Below are 22,638 nucleotides of genomic sequence, written 5' to 3'. Positions count from 1 at the left end.
CCCTGGAGGGAGACCCTGTAGAGGGGACACCCTGGAGGGGGAGACCCTGTAGAGGGGACACCCTGGAGGGGGAGACCCTGTAGAGGGGACACCCTGGAGGGGGAGACCCTGTAGAGGGGACACCCTGGAGGGAGACCCTGTAGAGGGGACACCCTGGAGGGAGACCCTGTAGAGGGGACACCCTGGAGGGAGACCCTGTAGGACAGCGGAGCAGAGAACATGCAGAAGAAGAGCTGGTGTCTCAGCAACACGAGGAGGGGAAAAAAAAAGAGAGATGGAGAGATAGAGAGAGAGGTGAAAGGGATATCTATGAACGAGAGAAACCAACATTGTCCATGCTGTTAAAAAAAAAAAACTTAATGGTTCTTTAAAATAAAATAAAATGTCTGTCCTTTTTCAGAAACCAGAAAACAAAAGTGTCTTTCCTTCCATCTTCAACGTGATAAAACAGGGTTTGGGTAGACAACAGCTCCTATTGGCCCTCAGTGGAGGGGTGAGCGCTGAGGCTTCTGAGTGTGTGTGTGTGTGTGGGGGGGGGGAATTAGAGAACAGTGACTAGGCTGGTTCCCTGTATTGCCGTGACTCAGTGCTCCTTGTCGTAATCAGAATGGAGAGTTCATTCCCAACTTGGTTTCAAACTGGAGCTTCTGTCTCTTCTGGTAGCGGACACGCACCCTGCAGGGGAACAGAGACACAACTCTGAACACACAGTAACACCTGGGTCAAAACACAGAAATACAGCCCTCCACACATAGCAACACCACTCACACACACAAAACAGGTTGTTTTTAAACGTGCTCTATACATAAATAAATAAATAAATAGTGATTGCTTGTAGCCATGCAGCCAGCTCTCTGATCTCATCTACATGACTTCTCATTTATTACAACTCGTAATCCGACATAATCCCAAACCATCTGTTTCACATTCACACAACCCTCATCTCTCTTTCTATCCTCCCTTTCCTCTCCTCCCCCTCAGATTTCCTCTGTGTGCATGCGTGTTTGTGCGAGTGTGTATGAGTCAGTGTATGAGTGTGCGTGCTTGTGCATGTCTGTGTGTGCGTGCGTGTGTGTGAGAGAGTGTATGTCTCTGTGTGTGTGTGTTTGTGTGAGAGAGAGAGTGTATGTCTCTGTGTGTGTGTGTGTGTGTGCGTGTGTGTGTGAGGTGTGTGAGCGTACCGTATCTCGTGGAGCTTGACCGCCTCGTTCAGCAGCACTACCAGCAGCGTGGACAAAGACCCCAGCAGCCAGGCCAGCATGGGGACAGAGCCCAGGTCAAAGGTCAGGGGGCTGGACCGGTCCCGCCACAGCTGGTAGTCCACTGTAGCCTGAACCAGCTGACCCAACAACCTGGAGAGAGGGAGGGGGGAAGGAGGGAGAGAGAGAGGGAATGAGAGAGCAAGAGAGACAGAGAGCGAGCGAGAGACGAGCGTGAGTGAGCGAGATCGAGCGAGAGACAGAGAGAGAGAGAGAATGAAAGACAGAGGGATAAATGCTTACACCACAGGGACGGTGAGGCACCACCAGGTGTTGCTGAAGGGACTCTTCCTCCACAAGGGCTGGGAGCGATGCACATAGCTGAGAGAGATGAACACTGAGGAGAGAGAGAGAGAGAGAGAGAGAGAGAGAGAGAGACAGAGACAGAGACAGAGAGAGAGAGACAGAGAGAGAGAGAGAGAGAGAATGGAAGGTGGGGAGAGAAAGAGGCAAAAACAGGCACAGAAAGAAAAAGAGACAAAGAGAATCAGAATCAGAAAGAGAGAGAGAAACAAAAAGATCAAACTAAAAGGGTCATGGAGTGCTGGGTTCTCCAGTGAGTTAGGAAGAGGAGATGGAAGAGGAGGTACCTGTATGCAGAACCAGGAACCCTGCCATCACCTTCTGGGACAGCAGCAGGCCATTGGACAGTTCCGCAAACCAATGAGGGGCGTCCGCCGCCGAGCTGCGTTCACACACAGACACACACACGGCAGTGAGTGTGTCTGTTCGTGTGTGTCCATGTGTGTGTGTGTCTGTGTGAGTGTTTACGTTACCTGGCGGTGAGCAGGTGGAAGCAGGACACCGTGGTGTTGTCGGCCAGGGTGAGGTTGTTGGCATGGAGACACACCTGGTTGAGGGTGAATCCGAAGCCCAGCAGGTAGGCACACACGGTCAGGCCGTACCGCAACAGGAAGCACAGCAGGAAGAAGTTCTGCGTCTGCAGGAAGTGACAACATGATCATAGATAGAAGGCATGTACGCTGGGAGTCGTTCGAGTCCTGAATGGGATATTTTTGTGGCTCGTGCGCACAAGGTGATTATCCTGTGCGTGTAAGGATTAGGGCTGGTGTGTGTGAGGGATAGGGCTGGTGTGTGTGTGTGTGTAGATACCTTCCTAGGGATAGCCTCCAGGTTCTTGCCTGTGGCCACGGTCATCACAGCACTGTCCGGAGGCTTGCCCAGCAACGACACACTGCCAACACACACACACTAGCTTCAGATGGAGGCACACTGTATCTGTGTCTGTGAGTGAGAGAGAGTCTGTGCATGTATGACAGTGTGTATGTGTATGACGATGTGTGTGTATGAGGGTGTGTGTGTGTGAGCGCATGTATGACGGTGTGTGTATGAGGGTGTGTGTGTGTGTGTGTGTGTGTGTGCACCTGAGCAGAGGGCAGCTGAAGCAGGACAGCCAGAGGATGTCAGTGATGTTCATGGGAGGAGGAAGCTGGGCCAGGCAGGCCAGGAACTGCACAGACACACACACACACTAAACAAGTAAGTGTCACAATTTAAATAGTCCAGTACAGGAGAGTGTGTGTGAGTGTGTGTGTGTGTGTGTGTGTGTGTGTGTGTGTGAGAGAGTCACCTGGATGACAACGAGGCTCAGTTGACATTGCAGTAGGAACAGGAAACACTTGCGGATGCCATAAGAGGTGTGGCGTGCCTGGGACGGAAACACACACACACACACGTTGGTGGAGGAAGTGTGTGTGCATGGTGGAGTGAAAGTGGCAGTCCGTTAGCTTTCATGTGTTCAGCTTGTGTGCGTTGACCTCCATGTGTGTGTGTGTGTGGGTTTGTGTACCTGAGCATGTGTGTGTGTGTGTGTGTTTGTGTATATCCGAGAGTGTGTCCTCACCTGCTCTATGAGTTTGACCATGCTGACGCTCTCCCCCTGGTGGAAGGACACGGAACAGCCCAGGGTGTTGAGCTGGCCCGACAGCCCCAGGGGGGTCAGGCCCTCCACCTCCCCACAGAACCCCCCCCCTGAGGCGTAGCCAAACGTCTCCCACGAGCACCGAGACGGGTACAGGGGGTCCAGGGCGATACTGGGGGGGAGTGAGTGAGATTGGGTGAGTTAGTGAGAGAGAGAGAGCGAGAGAGAGAGAGAGAGAGAGAGAGCGAGAGTGCGGAATGGAAGCTATATTTATATCTGGAAGAATGAACAGAATGCACGTGTGTGTGTGTGTGTGTGTTACCTGATGTCGCTCTGCAGAAACAGGCAGCTGTTCCGGAAGTTGGCTGAGCTGCCCAGACAGCAGGTGACCTCTCTGTTCTCCTGCATGATCTTCGTCATCTCACACATGGCTACGGTGCACACAATCACACACACAATCACACACACAATCACACACACACTTGAATAGGATTTTGTGACATCCAGACTGTGGCATGTTAAAGCCAGTCTGTGCCGTGTCCGGAATCTCACTTATGATGATGTTCTAGTCTGTGTGCACACTGTGTGTGTGTGTGTGTGTGTGTCCTGCAGACTCACTCTCGGGGGTGCAGTCGGTGAACAGGGGAACCAGCAGAGGCACGTTGTCTATGTTGTTGAGGTGGGGACGCACCTGGTGGATCCCTCGAGGTAGCTTAGCCTGGGGGAGGGACAGAGAGGGAGGGGTGAGAGAGAGACATAGACAGAGAAACAGAGACAAAGAGAGAGACAGAGAGAGAGAGAGAGAGAGAGAGAGAGAGAGAGAGAGAGACAGAGAGACAGAGAGACAGAGAGACAGAGAGACAGAGAGAGAGAGAGAGAGAGAGAGAGAGAGAGAGAGAGAAACAGAGTGAGTGAGTGTTACCCTGTTGCAGTCCTCCAGGAAGCTGGGCACGTCGCTGTCTGTGGGCTGGAAGCTGGCAGAGTGGCCCTCCTCGTCCTGGAGCAGCAGGCCCTCAGCCTCGTCACGCGAGTCTGGACACACACACACACACGAGATCAGATCTGATGAGTATCGCGTGTGATAGGGCATTCACAAGTCTCTCTGTCTCCTCTCTATGGATGACTACACACACACACATACTCCTCCCTCCACCCCTTCCAACACACACACACGCACACAGACAGAGAGACACACACACAGGGTACCTTGGTTGAGGTCGTCGTGCAGGGACTGGCTGGGGCTGGCGGGGGCGTCGTAGGGCGAGTCCCCGTTGGGCGTCAGGGAGATGTGACAGTTCCAGCCCGTCTCCAGACCCATCTTCTCTGCAAACACCTGCGGAGCAGCACCTTCATCATCATCTTCCTCATCATCTTCATCATCACCAGCCACATCCCCAAATATCATCCTTGTTCTCTTCCAACACCTTCCTCATCATAATCCTTCTTACACACAGACCCGCACCTAACACACTCTCTCTCTCTCTCTCTTTCTCTCTCTCCCTTTCTCTCTCTCCCTCCCCCCCCCCCCCCCCCCCCAAACACACACCTTGCTGCGCAGCTCGTCCTCCATGGAGAAGTAGACGAAGCGGATGCAGGCGGTGACGAGGGCGTCGATGAGGCGCACCGTGTCCAGGCGGGCCTGGTACTGGGACGACACCATGCCCATGAAGATCTGACCGCTCAGGGCCTGGACACAGTCCTCACGCTCCACCCCCTCCCCTATACCCTCTGGAGACGGGGGCGCGGGGGGGGGGGGTGTTGGCAGAAGGGAGGGAGAGATGAGGGTAAAGGACAAGGGGGGTGAAGTGGCAAAGAAGAATAGCACTGATTAGTTCTTGCTATTAAGCTCCACATAGCTATGAATCCATCCATCTACATATTCATCAAACGATCCACCCATCCATCAATCCCTCCTTCTCTCTCTCCCTCCCCAAACCCTCCCTCTCTCCTCCCCCTCCTCACCATCGGAGCTCCAGCTGTTCCTGCGGGAGCCGTGTTTGAGGGGGGTGGTGGAGGGCAGCTCCAGCCCAGAGTACAGGCACGGTCCTGGGGCCAGCTCCACACACTTCCCATCCAGCTGGGTCGACAGGGACACCTGCATGGGCTTGTAGGCAAACGCAGAGCAGTACCCCGACAGGCAGGCTCGCTGGTAGAAATCCAGCACCTTCTTTCTGTGTGTGTGTGTGTGTGTGTGTGTGGGTACAGTGAGAGAGACAGAGAAGGATAAGAGTGTCGATAAATATTTGTAAATGCCCTATCACACTTACTTCTTCCCTGATCTGACCGTGTGTGTGTGTGTGTGTGTGTGTGTGTGTGTGTGCGTGCGTCTGTACCTGTCAGAGCCAGAGAGGGGGTAGATATCGGCTCCGTCCCAGAAGTCCGTGCAGGACTCCAGGATGAGGTCGGCCGAGCCGTGAGACAGCATCTGCACGTTGTCTGGTGGTTAGAGGTCAGAGAGGGGTCACGACACGGAACAGAGGAGAGGTCAGACAGACAGGGGCGGAAACAGACGGAGGAGTGAAACCGAGAAATAAAAAGGAAAGACGGAGGGGGGAAATAAGAGAAGGAGAAAGAAGGAAAGCTCAACCGAGAGCGGAGCGAGACGGAAAGAGAGAGAGAGAGAGAGAGAGAGAGAGAGAGAGAGAGAGAGAGAGAGAGAGAGAGAGAGAGAGAGAGAGAGAGAGAGAGAGAGAGAGGACAGCAGAGTCGACTCACCAGAGGAGGAGTCCTTCACGAGGAGGGAGATGAGGTGACTGATGGGCAGCTGCCTCTTGGTGAAGACCTGCCCGCGCCGCGGCCCAGACTCCTGGTGGGGGTCCTCCGGCAGCTGGTACAGAGCCAGGTGGTTCTCCTGCCTGAACAGCTCCCTCGCCCCCGGGGTGAAGCCTGCACCAAGCACAGCCTCGGGTCAGGCCCCCGCACTGGGGAGGGGGGAGGAGGGCTGTGGGGACCAAGTTCTCCCACCTCACATATCCAAGGATCCAAAGTGTGTACACATGCATGTGTGTGTGTGCGTGTCTCCCACCTATAAGCCTGGAGAGCTCGCAGAGCCCCCAGGGGATGTGCACGGGCAGCACGGCGCCGCGGCCCTCCTGCAGGGCCAGGTTGGACAGGTGGTCGGAGAAGCAGCACAGCTGCCGGGTGACGCTGGCGTTGCACAGGTTCAGCAGGATGTTCAGGCCCAGGGGCTTGAGCGACGGCAGGTGGCACTGCCACGCCAGGTCGTCAAACTGGATGCTGACCGGGTTCTGCTGGTCCTGGGACAAGCTGAGCATCTCCAGGTGGTAGTCGCACACAAAGTCCTCGGCCTCGGCCTCGGGGCAGCCCACGCGGTCCTGGTCCTGGGGGGCGGGGCGGGGGGGGGGGAGGGGAGGATGGGTAAGAAGAGGAGAGTGATAGGAGGAGGAGGAGGAGATGAAGGGATGAATGGAAGAGGAGAGGAAGGAGGTTATGCAGATGTAAACTAGATGTTATGTGAATGTGTGTGTTCCCCGTGTGTGGTTATATGTGTGTGTGTGGGTGTGTGTGCGCTACCTGCGTGAGCTCGTCCTCGCCCCCCTCGGTGTCGTGGCTGAAGCTGACGTTGGAGCCTGAGGGGTGTTTGTTTCGGGTGTGGGGCGGCGGCGGGCAGACGAGCCGTGGGTGGAGCACGTCCGAGGACTGGGCCGTGTCATGGGACGTCTCGCTGGGCTCGTGCCCCTCCCCCAGGTGCAAAGGGGAGTCCGTCATTGGACGACGCAGCAAAGCCTCCGCCTCCAGGGCCTGGACGGGCAGTAGCGCTGACCAATTAGAGACGTGCTGCTGACTCCAGGCAGGGATATATTAGCCAATCAGATAAAACACCACAGTAAGCTAAAGGAACTCAGGAAATCAGAGAGACAATGGACATCTGTTCCCTATGACAACTGTAACTACAGTGTAACTAGGACTTCAGCATAGCTACACAGTCTAACTATGACTACAGTGTAGCTATACTATGTATACTCTATACTCTTGCTACATATCACTCACATGAGCGGGCAACCAGAATGAGTGCTGCTACAATAAAAACAATTATGTCATGGAGTAGTCAGACACACATAAACCAGACAAATTCAAAACACACACACAAACATTCCTAACACACAAACTCTCCCCCAACGCACTCTCTCGCACACACACACACACCTCGACCTCGCGGTCGTCGTCCGTCTCCATGCGGCAGAAGGAGTTGACTGACAGGTCGTCTCTCAGGTCGTCCTGGCTGTCGTGGGGCGGTTCGACTCGCCCGCTGAAGAACAGAACGGTCTCTGGGCTGGGGTTAGGCCACGACAAGATGCCCTGCTTATCCACACAGCACAGTACCTACACACACACACACACACACACAGGACATTACACACAGAACATGCAAAGCACCTACACACAGCACACCGAATGTTACACACACACACACACACACACACACAGCACCTGCACACGGGATGTTACACACATTTATACAAGCTCCCTCTCTCTCACACACACACACACACACACGTACAAGCTCTCTCTCACACATACACAAACCCTTAAGTTTATAAACAAGCACACACACCCTTGTTAAAAACACACACACACACACACACACACACACACACACACACACACACACACACACACACACACACACACACACACACACACACACACACACACACACACACACACACACACACACACACACTTACAGTGACAGACCCCAGTGAGTGTAGCAGGCTGGAGGTATAGCACAGGGTCTGAGACTCCCCCTTCAGGATGGCCACCAGGTGTCTCCACACACACCGCAGCATCTCCTGTGACACACACACACACACACATTTTAACTACTGCGTTCTAAAGCCCATTCTACAGCATACTGCCACTTATGAGCAGTTGCGAAAAAAACTCAAATCTTCAGGAAGTGATTCCTTCTCTACTGCAGTACTACGTACTGGCCTCAGCAAGCTTTGAGTCACTGGAGGAGCCAGTATAGTCGCTAGCTTATCTGGGGGATTGGCTGGAAGCAAGGAGCTAGGGCTAGCAGGAAGGCTAGTTTTAGGGCTAGCAGGTGGGCTAGGAGTAGGGCTAAGAGGCCTAGCAGGACAGAAGCAGTAGGGTTAACATTAGAGCTAGCAGGAAGACTAACATTAGAGCTAGCAGGAGGGCTAGCAGGAGGGCTAACATCAGGGCTAGCAGTAAAAATAGTGAGACAACTAGAAGAAAGGCATGACTTAAGGCTAACATAACATAACACCAGGCAGAAACTGTTCTACTGAGTTGGAACCAGGTATGCTAACATTAACACAAAGCTACTTCAAGCCAGGTGGGACAAATGCTTGATCATCCCCAGGTGATGTAATCTCTCACACACTCACAAACACACTTCAGACCACTAGATTTCAGGTGACACCAATTCTGATTAGAGTGTCGCGGTTCTTCACTTCGATTGGTGGGGCTGGATGAGCCAATCAAAGAAGGCGTCCTCGGTCTGAACACCAATAGAAGTCCAGAGATTTGGTCAGGATCAGAGGCTTAGTCCCAGTCATCTCAGACAGCTTTATTCACTCTCCTCTCCTAGGTCCTCTAACAGACCAATACACACTATTATATCAACCTAAGGAACAGAGGAGGGGAAGTGAAGAATAGGAGAGGATATGAGAGAGGAAAGAAGAGACAAGGAGAGGAGATAAGGACGAGAGGAGATGAGGAAAGGAAGGAGAGGACAGGAGAGGAAGGAGAGGAGATGAGGAGAGGACGAGAGGAGATGAGGAAAGGAGAGGAAAAAGAGGGAGCCATCTGAGAGAACTGGGTCAGGGCCGGAGAGTCCATGGGACTGATTTCCCATCATGCATTGCAGGCAGGCAGGTACAGGTAGCAAGCACAGACTTAAAAGGAGGGCCTTGTTCAGAAACAATCTTGAACCCCTCCCCCCCACATGCCAGGCCTGGGTTTTGATAGGTGAACACTACAGAACAGGACGCCATGTTGCTTGCCTCAGTCAGAATCTGATAGGGCAAGAGGCTGGGGCCAGGCACAGGGAGGGGCTAAGGCTGGTGTCTGGACAAGGCTGACATGTTCTTGGCTGGGAAGGGGGGTGGGGCGTGTCAAGGACGTTTAAGCTTTACGTGATTGGGTGAACCGAACGTGTGTGGGGAGGGGGGGGGTCATCAAAAGGAGAGGAAAAAAAAGGTGAGTTGAGATGATTGAACATCGTCGTACCCAACGAGAAAGAAGTAGACTGCCCGGCCAAGACTTGGATGATGATGATGGTGGTGATGATGATGATGATGATGAAGAGTGGTATCCACGGTAACGTCCCGAGGACAAAACAAGGTGACGTGCAAGAGGAAGTGCACGTGTGGAAACAGGACAGAGGATGTCAGAACAGAGGCAGTGGGGCCAGGGCAACAACCAAAGATGGCCGCCGCTTCCATGGCAACTGAGGAGGATGTATGAAAAGGGGGTGGGGGGGGGGGGGGGTTGGGGGCTGCGTACAGGGTTGCACAGAGGGGTGTGCAGGGGCAAGGGCAGCGGGAGGGGCGAGCGGGGGACGGAGGTGAGAGGTTGTACCTGGGAGGACACCACTTCTGTGTAGCTGCTTAGTGTGTCCTCAGAAAACTTAGCCAGCTGGGACGAGAGAAGACGCTCATTAACGACACGGAGGGAGGCCTCTCTCCCTTGTGTGTATGTATGTGTGTGTGTGTGTGTGTACTTGCATGTGGTGTGTGTACACGTGTGTACGTATGTGGTGTATGAAAGTATGCATGTGGTATATATGCGTGGGTGAGTGTGATAAGTGGTGTACAGGTATGCATGTGTATATGTGCTCGTTGTTATGATCAGTGACCTATGCACTTTGCAAAGCTCTCTCTTGGAAGTCGCTTTGGATAAAAGCGTCTGCCAAATGAATACATGTAAATGTGCGGTGTACAGACGTGTGCATGTGGTGCACGTTTGTGTGTGTGGTGTAAAGGTGAGTGTGTGTGTGTGTGTCTCACCAGGCCGGTAGGAGAGGCGCGGCTGGACTCTGCCAGGACGCGGGCCTCCCCGTAGGCGTTGACCAGGACCCAGAGCACTGGGAACAGGAGAGGCAGGATGGGCAGCACGCCCAGCAGCTGCAACACAACAACAACAACAACCATCAGCTGCAACACAACAACAACAACAACCATCATCATCAGCTGCAACACAACGACCATCAGCTACAACACAACAACAACAACCATCATCATCATCAGCTGCAACACAACAACCATCAGCTGCAACACAACAACAATCATCAGCTGCAACACGACAACAACAACAACAACCATCAGTTGCAACACAACAACAACAACAACAATCATCAGCTGCAACCCAACAACAATCATCAGCTGCAACACAACAGCAACAACAATCATCAGCTAAAACACAACAACAATCATCAGCTGCAACACAACAACAACAACCATCAGTTGCAACACAACAACAATAACAACAATCCTGTGTTTTGGAGCAGAGCCGAGTCGTCTAACCTGTAGCTGAAGGAGGTGCCAGCAGGCGGGGGTGAGGTTGGGAGCGTCGCAGAAGAACCGCACCGTGTTCACCAGCAAGAACGCCACCTACAGGAGGGAAACAGCATGTCAGCCACATGGACAGCACTGCCCAGGTGGAAGTAGTAGTAGTTGGTAGTCTCTCAAAATTGGGGAAATTGAGGCAGTGTAGTAGGCAAGAGGAGAAAACATACCCACTACCATAAATGCGCAGGGCTGTACACGGGGTATCCACATGTTTATATATTATTGATTACAGCACGTGTATTGTTCTTCTATGACTGTTTCCAGATTTGGGTATTTTGTGTTCTGTGAGGGGGCGTGTCTCACCAGCACGATGGGACAGGCCAGCTTGGCCATAATGGACTGCACTGTGAAGCGCTCGTTATCCAGCGACGTGATTGGCCCAGACAGAGCCAGGTCCAGGCTGTTCCTGTGACACGAATGGATGGGAGGTAGGTTAACATCCAACGTGCATCCGGCATGCAGCCAACGCATGCCCGAGCTGACCGGTAGATGACTGGATGAGTGACAGGCAGGCCAATCATTCAGGAGACGTGCAAACCCTTTCACAACCCTCCACCTTTAACCTTTAACCAGAGGCCCCATCACACGGGGGGGGGGGGGGTCTAGCTGAATGATTAACATCTGGGTCAGATAAGCTCTCCTGTATCTCCTCCCCCTGTGTGTCGGGCCATAAACTCGGCCTCCTTGAGGGGGGAAGGAAATAAGGAGGGTAAGGAAGGAAGGAAGGAAGGAAGGAAGGAAGGAAGGAAGGAAGGAAGGAAGGAAGGAAGGAAGGAAGGAAGGAAGGAAGGAAGGAAGGAAGGAAGGAAGGAAGGAGAGGAAGAAAGGGAGGAATGAAAGAAGGAAGAAAGGACAGAAAGGATGAGAAAAAAAGAAACGGACGGAAGCACAGCGTGAACGGACGACAGGACGGAGACAAGGAAGGGAAGAGGGAGGGACGGCCGAGTGCCCCACCTGACACTGTCCAGTATGGGGGTGCGGACCACCCGGAAGAGGCGTTGCTGCTGGGGGCTCTGGGGGCCCCTCTCTCGCTGGCCCGGGGGGAGGGAGGGGGGAGAAGGGGGGAACAGGTCTCCTGGCTCCAGAACAATGTGCTCGTCATCCTGGGGGAGGGAGGGATGTGGGGGGGGGGGAGGAGGAGGACACAGCAGCTTTAACAGACATGACTGTGCTACTTAATAATCAGGACAGTGTCGCTAGTAGGTGGTGGAGCCAGGGCGGGGCTGCCCGTGGAGGCGGGGCTACCTTGATGCCCCTGAGCGAGGCGAAGGCCTCCTGGCCGGGGCGCAGGGCGATCACGTCCCCCTCCACCAGCAACGCCACGGGCAGGTTGACCAGCTGGGAGTCGCGGTAGGTCCAGTGGAGAGACCAGGAGGGAGACGAGGGCGTGTACAGGTCAGGGTAGAGGGAGGGAGACCAGCGCACGCTCTCGGCCGCACAGCCTGACATGTACTCTGAAAGAGGAGTGGGGAAGTTTCAGGGAACGTTCCGGAACGCTCGTCCCACGCGCGACGGAAGCTCCAGCAAAGGTTCTAAAACCCTTGTCCCCCCCCTTTTGCATTACGTCTACATTCATTGCGCCTGTGATTTTTGGCGAAGGAGGTTCTAGAACGCTGCCCCCACCCACCCCCTTCCCCATCGCGACCTCACCGTCCATCTGTGTGATGATGCTCCTCAGACGGCGAACCATCTCGCTCTTCTTCAGCCTCTGCTGTCGTCCCACCAGCCACAGGTTCAGCAGCAGCAGCAGCAGGAGAGCCAGGGCGCTCGCCACCTCCAGACCCCGACTGAGGAGAGGAGGAGGAGGAGGTGGGAGAGAACAGGTGGAGAGGAGAGGGAGGGAGGGGAAGAAAGAGAGGATGAGAGGAGAGTTAGTGGGTGAGACCAAATGAAATCCTATGTATTTGTGGCAGAGTCAAGAATGTTCTGTGGGTGCTCGGGGTGCCACTTCCTGTGAACCCACCTGCCCAGAGGCTGGCTGCCATAGCAACAGAGCAATCCCAAAATCACCAGCAGCGTGAGGGCGGCTCCCGGCCAATGGAGGCAGGAATGGCGGTTACCATGGTGAAGGAAGCTCTTCGCCCACTGCTCCTGAGGAGGAGAAGAAGAAGATTTGTAAATAATGATGTTACACCATCTAGGTGTGTGTGTGTGTGCTGCGTGTGTGTAAGGTGTTACTTTGTGTGTGTTTATGCCTGTGTGTGCATGTAATGTGTTATAGTTGGTGTGTGCGTGTATAATATGTGTAATATAGTGTGTGTAATATTGTTATGGTGTGTGTGTGTGTGCCGGGCCCTCTAGGTGTGTGCTGTGTTATCCGTGTGTGTGTGTGTGTGTGTGTGTGTGTGTGTGTGTGTGCACCTGCACAGAGCAGCGTCTGTGGCCTGTCTTCTGGTGCTGCTCCAGCAGACCGCTCAGCTGCTCCTTCAGGGTGAGGAGAGCCTCTCCTGTGGCCAGACCCAGAGACACAACCCCCTCCTCCTGGAACACACACGCACACACTCATTATATACACACACACTCATTATGTACACACACACACTCATTATATACACACACACACTCATTATACACATGTGCACACACAATATTATACCCACAGACACACAATATTATACCCACAGACACACAATATTATACCCACAGACACACAATATTACACCCACAGACACAATATTACAGATAGAGGGAGGGAGTGGGAGTGAACAATGGATAGAGTCATATCTAAAGGAAATGGGAAGACAAACTTTTCCCACACTCCCCAGTTTGCAGGGCCACTGACTGACACACACACACACACGCACTCTGCTTTTAAGCTCCACATCCCACGGTTATAAATAACTCAACTCTGACTTGAGTCAGGAAGCCTCCACAATATCCTTGAGACACACACACACACACACACAATAACAAACACACACATCCACTAAGACACACACCAAGACCTTCACACACCAAGACACAAGCGCGCGCACACACACACAAGCCTAACCAAGCATATCCTCTGCAAAACGCTCTCTTGCACACTCGGATTAATCTCCAGAGTCTTTTTCACAACACACACACACACACACACGTCAAAGCCTCTCACACACCCTAGAAGAACTCCAATCTCGGCAGCCCTAACAGCCACACACACCACCGCTGTGTCTTATCTTCCCTAACATCCCCCCTACACTCATCCAGCTACACCTGGCTGCCGTGGCAACATGGAGATGAGCACACACACTTACAGTCTTCCTCTGCCAGACCCAGTTTGCTGTTCTCAGGACCATGACGCTCCTCTGACAGACTGACTGTCTAGTGGCTGATGGACTGACTGCTTGACTGACTGACTGCTTGACTGGCTGGCTGGCTGACTGACTGACTGCTCAGAGTATCTCTCCCTGCTCCAGCTCTGGCCCCAGACTGCCCAGCTCAGCTCTGCACCACACATGGCCCCAAGCCCAGCTCTCCTCCCTCACCAACACTGGCTGGCTGGTCACAGCCAGAACTGGTCACAGCTGGGACAGAAAGAAAGAGAAACAGAGAGCGAGAGAGAGCGAGAGAGAGAGAGACTGTAGACAGAGAGGAGCTTTGCCAACCTGGCCCATCCTGGGTGTGGTATTGTTCCCATCTGCCAGCAAAGCACATTCTGCAGCACAGGAGGGATACAGAGGCCAGAGAGAGAGAGAGAAACATGGGGGGAGGGGGGGGGGGAGGAGAGAGAATGAGACAGAAAGAAAGAAAGACGGCCCCACCACTCAAACCAGAGGAATAAGGAGAAAGGAGACCCCTCTCACCACCGTCACACTCTCTCCGGATCTGCACACCAGGCAGGAACCAGGAACACCCACACACAAACGAGTTAACGAGCTCCACACCCACCTCTTGGTGTAGCAACAGTCCACACACACACACACACACACACACACACCTCCACATTCCGCACAGGATGTCCCACATGTCTCAGAGGGAAAAACACAGAGTCTCCCTGACTGTTCCCCATCTCCGAGACATAACCTTTACGTGATATGTTTCTTCTCTTTGCTGGTGTTTGTATCCAAAGCAAACCATAGCCTATAGGCAGATGGTTAGAGCTCAGTGGTAGAGCGTTCGACGGCAAACAAAACGTTGTACATTGCTTTGGATATAAGCTAAATGAATTCATTGTTGTTATTTAGATGCTAGAAGATAAATGAACACATTGTGACATTAAAGCCAAATGAATACATGATGACATAAGAGACAGCGGGGGCAAAGGGCACCTCCGCCGTCACAACGCTGCCAGGGAAGCAAACTTTGTTCAGAACCTGTCAGTACCGAGCGACAACTCGCCCACACACACACACACACACACACACACACACACACACACACACACACACACACAGACCCACCTTCGCTCACGCACACACACGATGACCTGCCCCTGCATACCTACGCTGTAGAGCACTCCTTCACCCTTTCTCCTGTAAGTCTATGTTTAACTGCATATCCCAGCGCTGGGTGACTCATTTTAGCTAAACACACAACACGCACACATGCTCATTTAAAAACACACATTTCAATAAACACACACACACTCATTTTGAACACACACTCATACACACCAGATGCAGGAGGTGAGAAAGTGAAGGACTGGGGAGGAGGAGGAGATGCTGGTTAGAATCTGTCATCTCTGGTTTGCAGACAGCCAGCAGTCTGCAGTGAGACCAGAGGTCCATTCCAGAAAGCCAGTTTACGGAATAAGCCAAGCTGATGTCAGGGAAAGGAGCTGACATCAGCCTTGAAGGAACAGGCCCCAACATGTTCACCAGATGATAAACAACTCTTGTTTTTCCCCCCCATCAGGTGTGAGAGGGGGCAGAGATGCCTTACGGATCAAACCACCCAATCAGAACACCCCCCCCGGGGCTGAGTGCTGTCTTTATGAGGGTTCTCATGAGCCTCTCTGTTTACACTAACTCCATCCCTCCAGGAACAGGTCAGCGCTAGGCAACAAGACTCACCTGCTTCTTATCCTGCAGCTCCATGGCAACGGCAGCCCCTCAACATGCTCCAGGGCCCGCACGCCCTAGCAACGTCGCGCGCGTCTCCCCCTCCCTGACGACCTTTGACCTCGGAGGGCCCTCGTCCAGCGCGCCCCCTGACCTCCTCCCAGAGCCCCTGACCCAGCCGGCTCTGCCAGTCTGAGGGAAGGCTATGGCAGACGCACGCCTGCAGCACAGCAGCCTGGGAGTTGTAGTTGGGCGGCGTGTCGGAGGTGGTGGGGGTCAGGCAGCAGTGTGGAGCCTTGTTTGCTGGAGGTGGAGGAGTCTCTGGGGAGGACAGGGGCAGGTGGAGGGAGGGGCGTTAACATGTATAGTGTACACAAACAAGAGATGTTGGTGACAGAGTCGTGTGTTCACTGTGTGTTTTGTGAGAGAATGTAGGAAGTCAAGACCGACGTTTGATTGTATGGATTTGTACCAGTCCACTGCTCTAACCGCCGAGCTGTACCTATCCCACCTGTTCGCATCGAAACATGACAGAGGAATACACTCTCCCCCTCTACTGTATCCCTCTCTCGCTCGCCACATAAGCAGCTTCCCTTCACACACAAATACCAGGAGAGCAGAGTCAGCAGTCTGTTTTTGGCTAACACACTAGACAGCACTCACTCAATGGGAGAGAGGAACACAGAACAAGAGATAGAGGGGTGGAGAGAGAGAGAGGGAGAGAGACAGATAGTGAGTACAAGCAAAGCAATAGAGAGAGACAGATAGAGACAGACAGACAGACAGACAGACAGACAGACAGACAGACAAACAGACAGAGGAGAGGGGGGGGGGGGTGCAAAAGAATCACAAAGAGAGTCAGACATAATGTGCAGTATTGTTCCGTTATCGTTTGATCAGTCAATCCTGATACGGTAACTGACAAGTTGTAGTGGAACCGGGCTTGCTTTTGTAAGCTATCCAATAAAGTTTACCCTGCATGTCTTGGAGTCGTACTCAACCGTAACATGGCTAGACAGCATCAACAGAGCTACGGCCAGTCAGGTCCGCTCTAAACCTGACCTCACCTGGCCGACGTAGTAACCAGGCTACTAGTAGTTGCTATAATCACTCAAGATGATTATCCTTGGATTAAGTTCGCGGACTATACTTACATGTAACCAATCAGTCTGTCTGGCTTGCGACAGTCATGACTGATACAACTTAAGTCTGCGGTGTGGCTCGATGAATGTCAATGCTCGTCGGCCCGCAGACAGTTCAGGATGTGCCCGGCACGGTAGTCAGTTGTCGGCCTCTAGTGCCCCTATTGCAAATACGGTTAAAACTAAGCATATTACTTGTTTGTAATCATGCATCAGCTAACCGTTGTTAAAACTCACCGGTTGGCAAGCAATCCAGTTATGTAAAGGTAGGTAATAGCAGGTAGAAGCGTCTGGCTAGCATCGCGCTAAAGTAAAGTCACTCGGATCACTCGTCCCTCCAAGGCTATGTGGTATGGGGGGCAAGGAGAGGCTAGCTAGCTAGCTAACCTATCTTGCTTTTGCTGCACATTGCACGATCCTGGTTAGCGACGCACTGACACGACGTGCATTGCATTTACACAACAAGAGCACTGTTGGTAAACGAAAAATCAAAACCCATTTCAGATCATCGCAGATGTCATCCATTCAGGCAAGCTTTCGGTCGATGTCACTCACTCTTGAGAGTAGCTGAGACTGAAGACAGGGGCGTGAAGTGACACTCCACAAGAACATAAGTAACATGTACACGAACGATATCAAATCAACATTGTTTACTGTTCACTCACTTACAGGGTGCGCTCGTATCTTCTTCCTCAAACACCGTGTAATCCAACTCTCTTACTTACGGCTGCTAGTGACGGCGTATCCCTTACGAGAAACGGCCATGTTCAGAAACGGGAAAGAAGGGGTGGCATTTTTGTATCAGGAACAAGGGAACCGGACTGTGATAGGTCGAGATTCCGAAAGGGCTTGCCATAACTGCCATTTCCTCGCTTTTGATTGGCTTGTAGTGGCGATATAAGGTGCTCATTGAAGATGCAAGTTCTACAGTATTTTGAAATACGAGACCCAGCTAGACCTTCTCGTTCGCACTATTCTTAAAGAACAGCGTGATTCATAACACACAAGACATTGAACGAAGCCACACCGTGTATGCACCCAAACCAGGTCTTTAATAGTAGTACACATTTATTTCAACACTAATACTTTGATTTTACAGATACAAATATATAGTATAAATTAATATTGAAATCATCAAACCTTTTGATTGTTATTATAAATGCATTTATTGCATACGTGCATTGCACTTTTTTTAAAATAAAATGTACAAAATTATACATTCGTTGGTCATCAAACAGTAGAAATTTAAAAAGTAGATACAGTTAATTTTTAGCTTGTTTACTATTAGTGTGTGGCTCATATAAATACTCCTGTGCTTTAGAGGAATGTGTGATGATTGCAGCAGCTGTTTCTGCTCCTATAACTTAACACCAGACAAACTAACCTTGAAGGTGCATGTGTATTCTAGAGGGTGTGTGTTAGTGTGTGAATGCTGCATGTGTGTGTGTTAGTGGGTGAATTCTGCATGTGTGTGTTAGTGGGTGAATGCTGAATGTGTGTGTGTGTGTGTGTGTGTTGGTGAATGCTGCATGTGTGTGTGTTATAGGGTGAACCCTGTGAAGCTGGATATGGAGCTGTTGATGGGTGGTCGCACCAGTTCTTCCATGATGACAGCTAAGATGTGGCACAGCTCCTTGGCCTGTGAAAACAGAGAACATAGACACACATAGGCATGCACACACACACACACACACACACACACACACACATACACGTACACACACAAAAACACACAGACACACACAAACACAGACACACATATACACACACACACACATCAGCACAAATGTTCAACCTCTAGATGAGCTGTCATCCCCCACCCGATCACGTGACCTCAGCTGTCTCGGGTCAGAACCCGTACCTGTTTGAGGTGGATACTGATGCTTTTTGGGTGGGCTGGGCTGCCGTACTTCACCTCCACCACTGGCACTTTGTCTTTCTTGGGGCGGACGGAGCGCAGGGACAGCACGTCGGCCAGGGGGATCGCAAACACTCTGACCTAGAGAGGACGAGCACAGCAGGGGGAACCACTGTCAGGCTGACTGGGGGCCGGATCGTTCAGGACACAGCTCTGTGTGTGTGTGTGTGTGTGTCCATGTTGGTCTGGGGGGGTTGTGGGGGACCCTACCTGGGTTTTGGGTTGGCAGAACAGCACCCCCTCCTGGCCGACGGCGACCACGCAGGGGGAGGGGCAGCCACGCTGGCTGACCTTCTGGGCCATGAAGATGTTGAAGCCGAACAGAGGCAGGGAGCACAGCTCATCTGGAACACAAGGGGGGGAGGGGAGGGTGAATAGTGAGTAAGCTGTTTGTGCTGCGACGTTGCTTTGCAGGCAAGCGTCCCCTAAGTGATTCAAACGCAAGCGTTAAGCCTCTCACCCAAGGCGGCTCGTTTGGCATCGCGAGGCCCGAGGGAGGCCATGGCGGCCAGCTGGGAGAGGCAGGAGGGCAGCAGCTGTTGGCTGGTGCTGCCCCCTTCCTGTCTGGGGAGGTAGTCCTTCAACTCCGCCCTGCGGGGAAAACAGAGCAGGAACCATGAACGACCCAAGGTCAGGGGAGGGGGTCGATAGGGGAGTAGTTGACAACAATAGAGCTTGGAGGATATACAGTGTGATGAGGGAGGTAGGGTGATGATGGAGGTCGAGTTTGAGGGAAGTAGAGTTTGAGGGAAGGACAGCTGGAGGGAGGTGGAGTGTTTAAGGGGACATGTTGACTGTGTTGCTGCTCACGCAGTGGGCTGGTGTTGCAGGCCCAGGGCCAGGTGTTGAAGGGCACTCAGCTTGCCCAGCTGATTGGAGAGGGCCGAACCAGGAAGTAGCAGCTTCCCATCCAGGTAGTCACCCAGCACCTGGACACACACATGGGGGTTGCTATGGTACCTGTCAGTTGTGTTGATTCCAAATGACTGTACCTGCAGGTAGGAGTGTTGCTATGGTGCCTGTTGGTAGGGGTGTTGCTACGGTAGGGGCATTGTTTAAGTACCTGTTGGTAGTGGAACTCGATGTAGAGGTCATTGGGGAAGGTCAGGGGGTGTGTCCAGACAAGCCGGCGGAAGGAGAGACCGATGGAGCCGTCGTCCAGCAGGAAGTCAAACAGGTACTCATCCGGGTGGATGGGACGCACCATATCATCTGCCCCAGCATGGAGAGAGGGAGGAGAGGGAGGATGAGAACGAGAGAGACAGAGGAGACAGAGAGAGATGAGCTTGTAATAAAACACTGCTGTGTTGTTTGCATGCAGTCATGCATCTCTCTCTCTCGCTCTCTCTCTCTCTCTCTCTCTCTCTCTCTCTCTCTCTCTCTCTCTCTCTCTCTCTCTCTCTCCCTCTCCCTCTCCCTCTCCCTCTCCCTCTCCCTCTCCCTCTCCCTCTCCCTCTCTCTCTCTCTCTCTCTCTCTCTCTCTCTCTCTCTCTCTCTCTCTCTCTCTCTCTCTCTCTCTCTCTCTCTCTCTCTCTCTGTCTCTGTCTCTGTCTCTGTCTCTCCTTCCCCTTTCTCATCTATCTCTCTCTGGCCCCTCCCTCCTATCCCCCTCTCTCAGACTCCCCCTCCTCTCTGTCTCTCAGACCCTCCTCCCTCTCCCGTCCCTCCCAGAAGGGTGAGTGCAGTACCGTGGCCCCTGGTGGCGTGGATGAAGAACTCCTGAACTTCTGAAGGATCCTGGACGCCCATCTCAAAACAGAGCTCCTGGACAATCTCTAGCGCCACCTACATACACATACACACACACAAATACATATATATATATATATTCACACACACAGGGAGAAATTAGGGCAACTGGAAAGGAGTAACGTGAGAGAAGTAGAGGGAGGTAGGGAGGTAGAGGGAGGGAGGTAGCCTACACTGAAGCTGCGGATCTTGCAGGGGAACTCCACCCCTCCTGGGAACTGGATGGGGAAACGACGAGTACTCCTGCCAGCCTGGAGGAACACACACACACACATGAACTGTGGTGTTTAATAAAGCATAAGCATGTTTACAGTGCAAGTGTGTGTGTGTTACCAGCAGGGCATCCAACTCTAAGTGGGAGGGGACATGTCTGCGACCGCCATGCGTCAGGGAGCGCTTCAGGTTGTCCTCACACACACGGGCCAGCTCTGGAACACACACACACATACATAAGTTACCAAACACACACACATGTTAACACAAACAAACAGGCCAGTTTGGAACACACACACACACATACGGGCCAGCTCTGGAACAAACACGCACATGTAACACACACACACGGGCCAGCTCTAACACACACACACACACAGACAAACACGCACGTTGACACACACAGGGGCCAGCTCTGGCTCGGACACACTCACACGTGTGTACCTTGGTAGGGGTGCGTGCGGTTCTGGGTGATGTCTCGGAGGTGGCGGCTGGCGTACGGTTTGAGGGTGGAGGAGCAGGGGAAGAACCCCGTCACCATGTTCAGCAGACGCCAGCCCAGAGTACAACGCTCCCTGGAAACACACACACACACAGTCACACACACACACACACACAGACACACACTCTCTGTCTCTCTCCTTCCTGGTGTCTCACCTGTGGGGGTTGTTGGTGGTCTGTCTGATGATCTGGCAGTAGATCTCATCTCTCAGGAATTCCTTCTCCTTCCCCAGCTGCAGACACAGGAACGTGGAGGATATAGGGTTCAGATTCAGTTCAACTATTGTTATTTATATTCAACTCCCATTGCACTCCTATTCCATTAACCATTCAACCCTAATTCAACTTCCATTCAACTCCCATTCCATGAACAATTCAACTCCCATTGAACTCCTATCCCATAAACCCTTCATCTCTGGAGGTCCAGTGCACTGGTGACTAACCAGCAAAATGTGTTTGATACAGTCTCCTTCTGAGAGCTCAGACTTCATGGTCAGGTCTCCCATGAACATCATTACACCTGCAAAGATTAGGGGGAGGTTACATGGGTTTGTGTGTAGTGTGTGTATATTTTGTGTGTTTGGTGTCCGTGCATGTGTTGTGTGTGTGTAGGGGGTGCACGTACTCAAAAAGGACTGGACAGCCAGTTCTTTCAGCTCAGGGTCTAAGAAGAAAATGAGAGACTCACTGATGGGTACCTGTCAGAACACGGAAACACAGGTCAGAGGTCAGAAGGGAGAAGGGGAGAGAGGGAGGAAAGGGGAGGGGGGAGGGAGGCCGGACAGACAAGAGGAGAGAGGTTGGAGGGGACAGGTGAGGTGAGGGGAGAGGTGAGAGGGCAGGGGTCAAACCATGTTCAGGAGGGGAGAGGTGGGAGGTCAGAGGGGAGAGGTGAAAGGTTTGAGGGGAGAGGCGAGGTGAGTTGAGAGGTGACGACAAAGGTCAGACCATGTTCAGGAGAGGAGTAGGACCTCAGGGCGGAAGGCTGGTACTCTACCTCTGTGTGCTCCACCAGTTTGGACACGTCTCTACTGAGGAGAAGGAGGGAGGGAGGGAAGTAAGGAGGGAGGGAGGGAGGGAGGGAGGGAGGGAGGGAGGGAGGGAGGGAGGGAGGGAGGGAGGGAGGGAGGGAGGGAGGGAGGGAGGGAGGGAGGGAGGGAGGGAGGGAGGGAGGGAGGGAGGGAGGGAGGGAGGGAGGGAGGGAGGGAGGGAGGGAGGGAGGGAGGGAGGTTGGGAGGTAGAGGGAGGGAGGGAGAAATGGTCATACTTTCACCCAGAAATATGACGTGAACACCTGGACTTTTCTGTTCTATGAACCTGTCCTTCGTCAGCCTTGTCACCCTGAGTCACCTTGTGGCAGCATCTCTGAAGTATCTCATGGCAAAGTCCGTCATCAGGTACTGAAGAATCTCAATCTCCGACCCCTGGACCGACCC

The 22,638-nt window shown here is 52.8% G+C and overlaps 2 protein-coding genes across 3 annotated transcripts in view; both read right to left on the bottom strand.

The window, feature by feature from the left end:
• Positions 1 to 172: 172 nt before the first annotated feature.
• tmem94 (transmembrane protein 94) lies at positions 173 to 17,606 on the bottom strand. Of its 2 annotated transcripts, XM_084671005.1 has the most exons (33): positions 17,491 to 17,606; positions 15,692 to 16,000; positions 13,062 to 13,181; positions 12,664 to 12,791; positions 12,351 to 12,487; positions 11,946 to 12,154; positions 11,655 to 11,803; positions 11,004 to 11,106; positions 10,656 to 10,742; positions 10,140 to 10,256; positions 9,712 to 9,768; positions 9,361 to 9,393; positions 7,851 to 7,955; positions 7,309 to 7,485; positions 6,676 to 6,903; positions 6,167 to 6,482; positions 5,857 to 6,027; positions 5,475 to 5,577; positions 5,104 to 5,312; positions 4,688 to 4,869; positions 4,348 to 4,474; positions 4,064 to 4,173; positions 3,760 to 3,859; positions 3,464 to 3,572; positions 3,124 to 3,313; positions 2,851 to 2,928; positions 2,645 to 2,730; positions 2,373 to 2,454; positions 2,036 to 2,199; positions 1,850 to 1,944; positions 1,503 to 1,596; positions 1,182 to 1,352; positions 173 to 675 (listed from the first exon to the last, which is right to left on the bottom strand). In XM_084671005.1, the coding sequence occupies exons 2-33, from the start codon at positions 15,713 to 15,715 to the stop codon at positions 603 to 605; spliced, it is 4,134 nt and encodes a 1,377-aa protein (XP_084527131.1). In that variant the 5' UTR covers positions 15,716 to 16,000; positions 17,491 to 17,606; the 3' UTR covers positions 173 to 602. The 2 variants fall into 2 exon arrangements, with proteins under 2 accessions (XP_084527131.1, XP_084527132.1); XM_084671006.1 differs by lacking the exon at positions 9,361 to 9,393.
• Positions 17,607 to 17,863: 257 nt separating this feature from the next.
• The window catches only part of myo15b (myosin XVB), a 16,085-nt gene continuing 11,310 nt past the window's right edge, over positions 17,864 to 22,638 (bottom strand). The window contains exons 27-41 of the mRNA XM_084670515.1: positions 22,553 to 22,638; positions 22,200 to 22,233; positions 21,828 to 21,900; positions 21,646 to 21,722; positions 21,359 to 21,435; positions 21,146 to 21,276; positions 20,822 to 20,916; positions 20,662 to 20,739; positions 20,428 to 20,524; positions 19,803 to 19,951; positions 19,550 to 19,668; positions 19,200 to 19,330; positions 18,950 to 19,083; positions 18,683 to 18,820; positions 17,864 to 18,460 (exon numbers count right to left, since the gene is read on the bottom strand). The exon at positions 22,553 to 22,638 is cut by the window's right edge and continues 266 nt beyond it. Of these exons, the coding sequence (XP_084526641.1) occupies positions 18,362 to 18,460; positions 18,683 to 18,820; positions 18,950 to 19,083; positions 19,200 to 19,330; positions 19,550 to 19,668; positions 19,803 to 19,951; positions 20,428 to 20,524; positions 20,662 to 20,739; positions 20,822 to 20,916; positions 21,146 to 21,276; positions 21,359 to 21,435; positions 21,646 to 21,722; positions 21,828 to 21,900; positions 22,200 to 22,233; positions 22,553 to 22,638 (1,518 nt within the window). The 3' untranslated portion in view covers positions 17,864 to 18,361. The remainder of the gene's footprint in view (positions 18,461 to 18,682; positions 18,821 to 18,949; positions 19,084 to 19,199; positions 19,331 to 19,549; positions 19,669 to 19,802; positions 19,952 to 20,427; positions 20,525 to 20,661; positions 20,740 to 20,821; positions 20,917 to 21,145; positions 21,277 to 21,358; positions 21,436 to 21,645; positions 21,723 to 21,827; positions 21,901 to 22,199; positions 22,234 to 22,552) is intronic.

The sequence above is a fragment of the Hypomesus nipponensis genome, chromosome 13 (assembly GCF_054491055.1).
Source record: "Hypomesus nipponensis isolate SF chromosome 13, ASM5449105v1, whole genome shotgun sequence".
In the NCBI taxonomy this organism is placed as follows: Eukaryota; Metazoa; Chordata; class Actinopteri; order Osmeriformes; family Osmeridae; genus Hypomesus; species Hypomesus nipponensis.
Note: the sequence above shows the minus strand (reverse complement) of the source record. Positions and strands in the feature narration are given on the sequence as shown.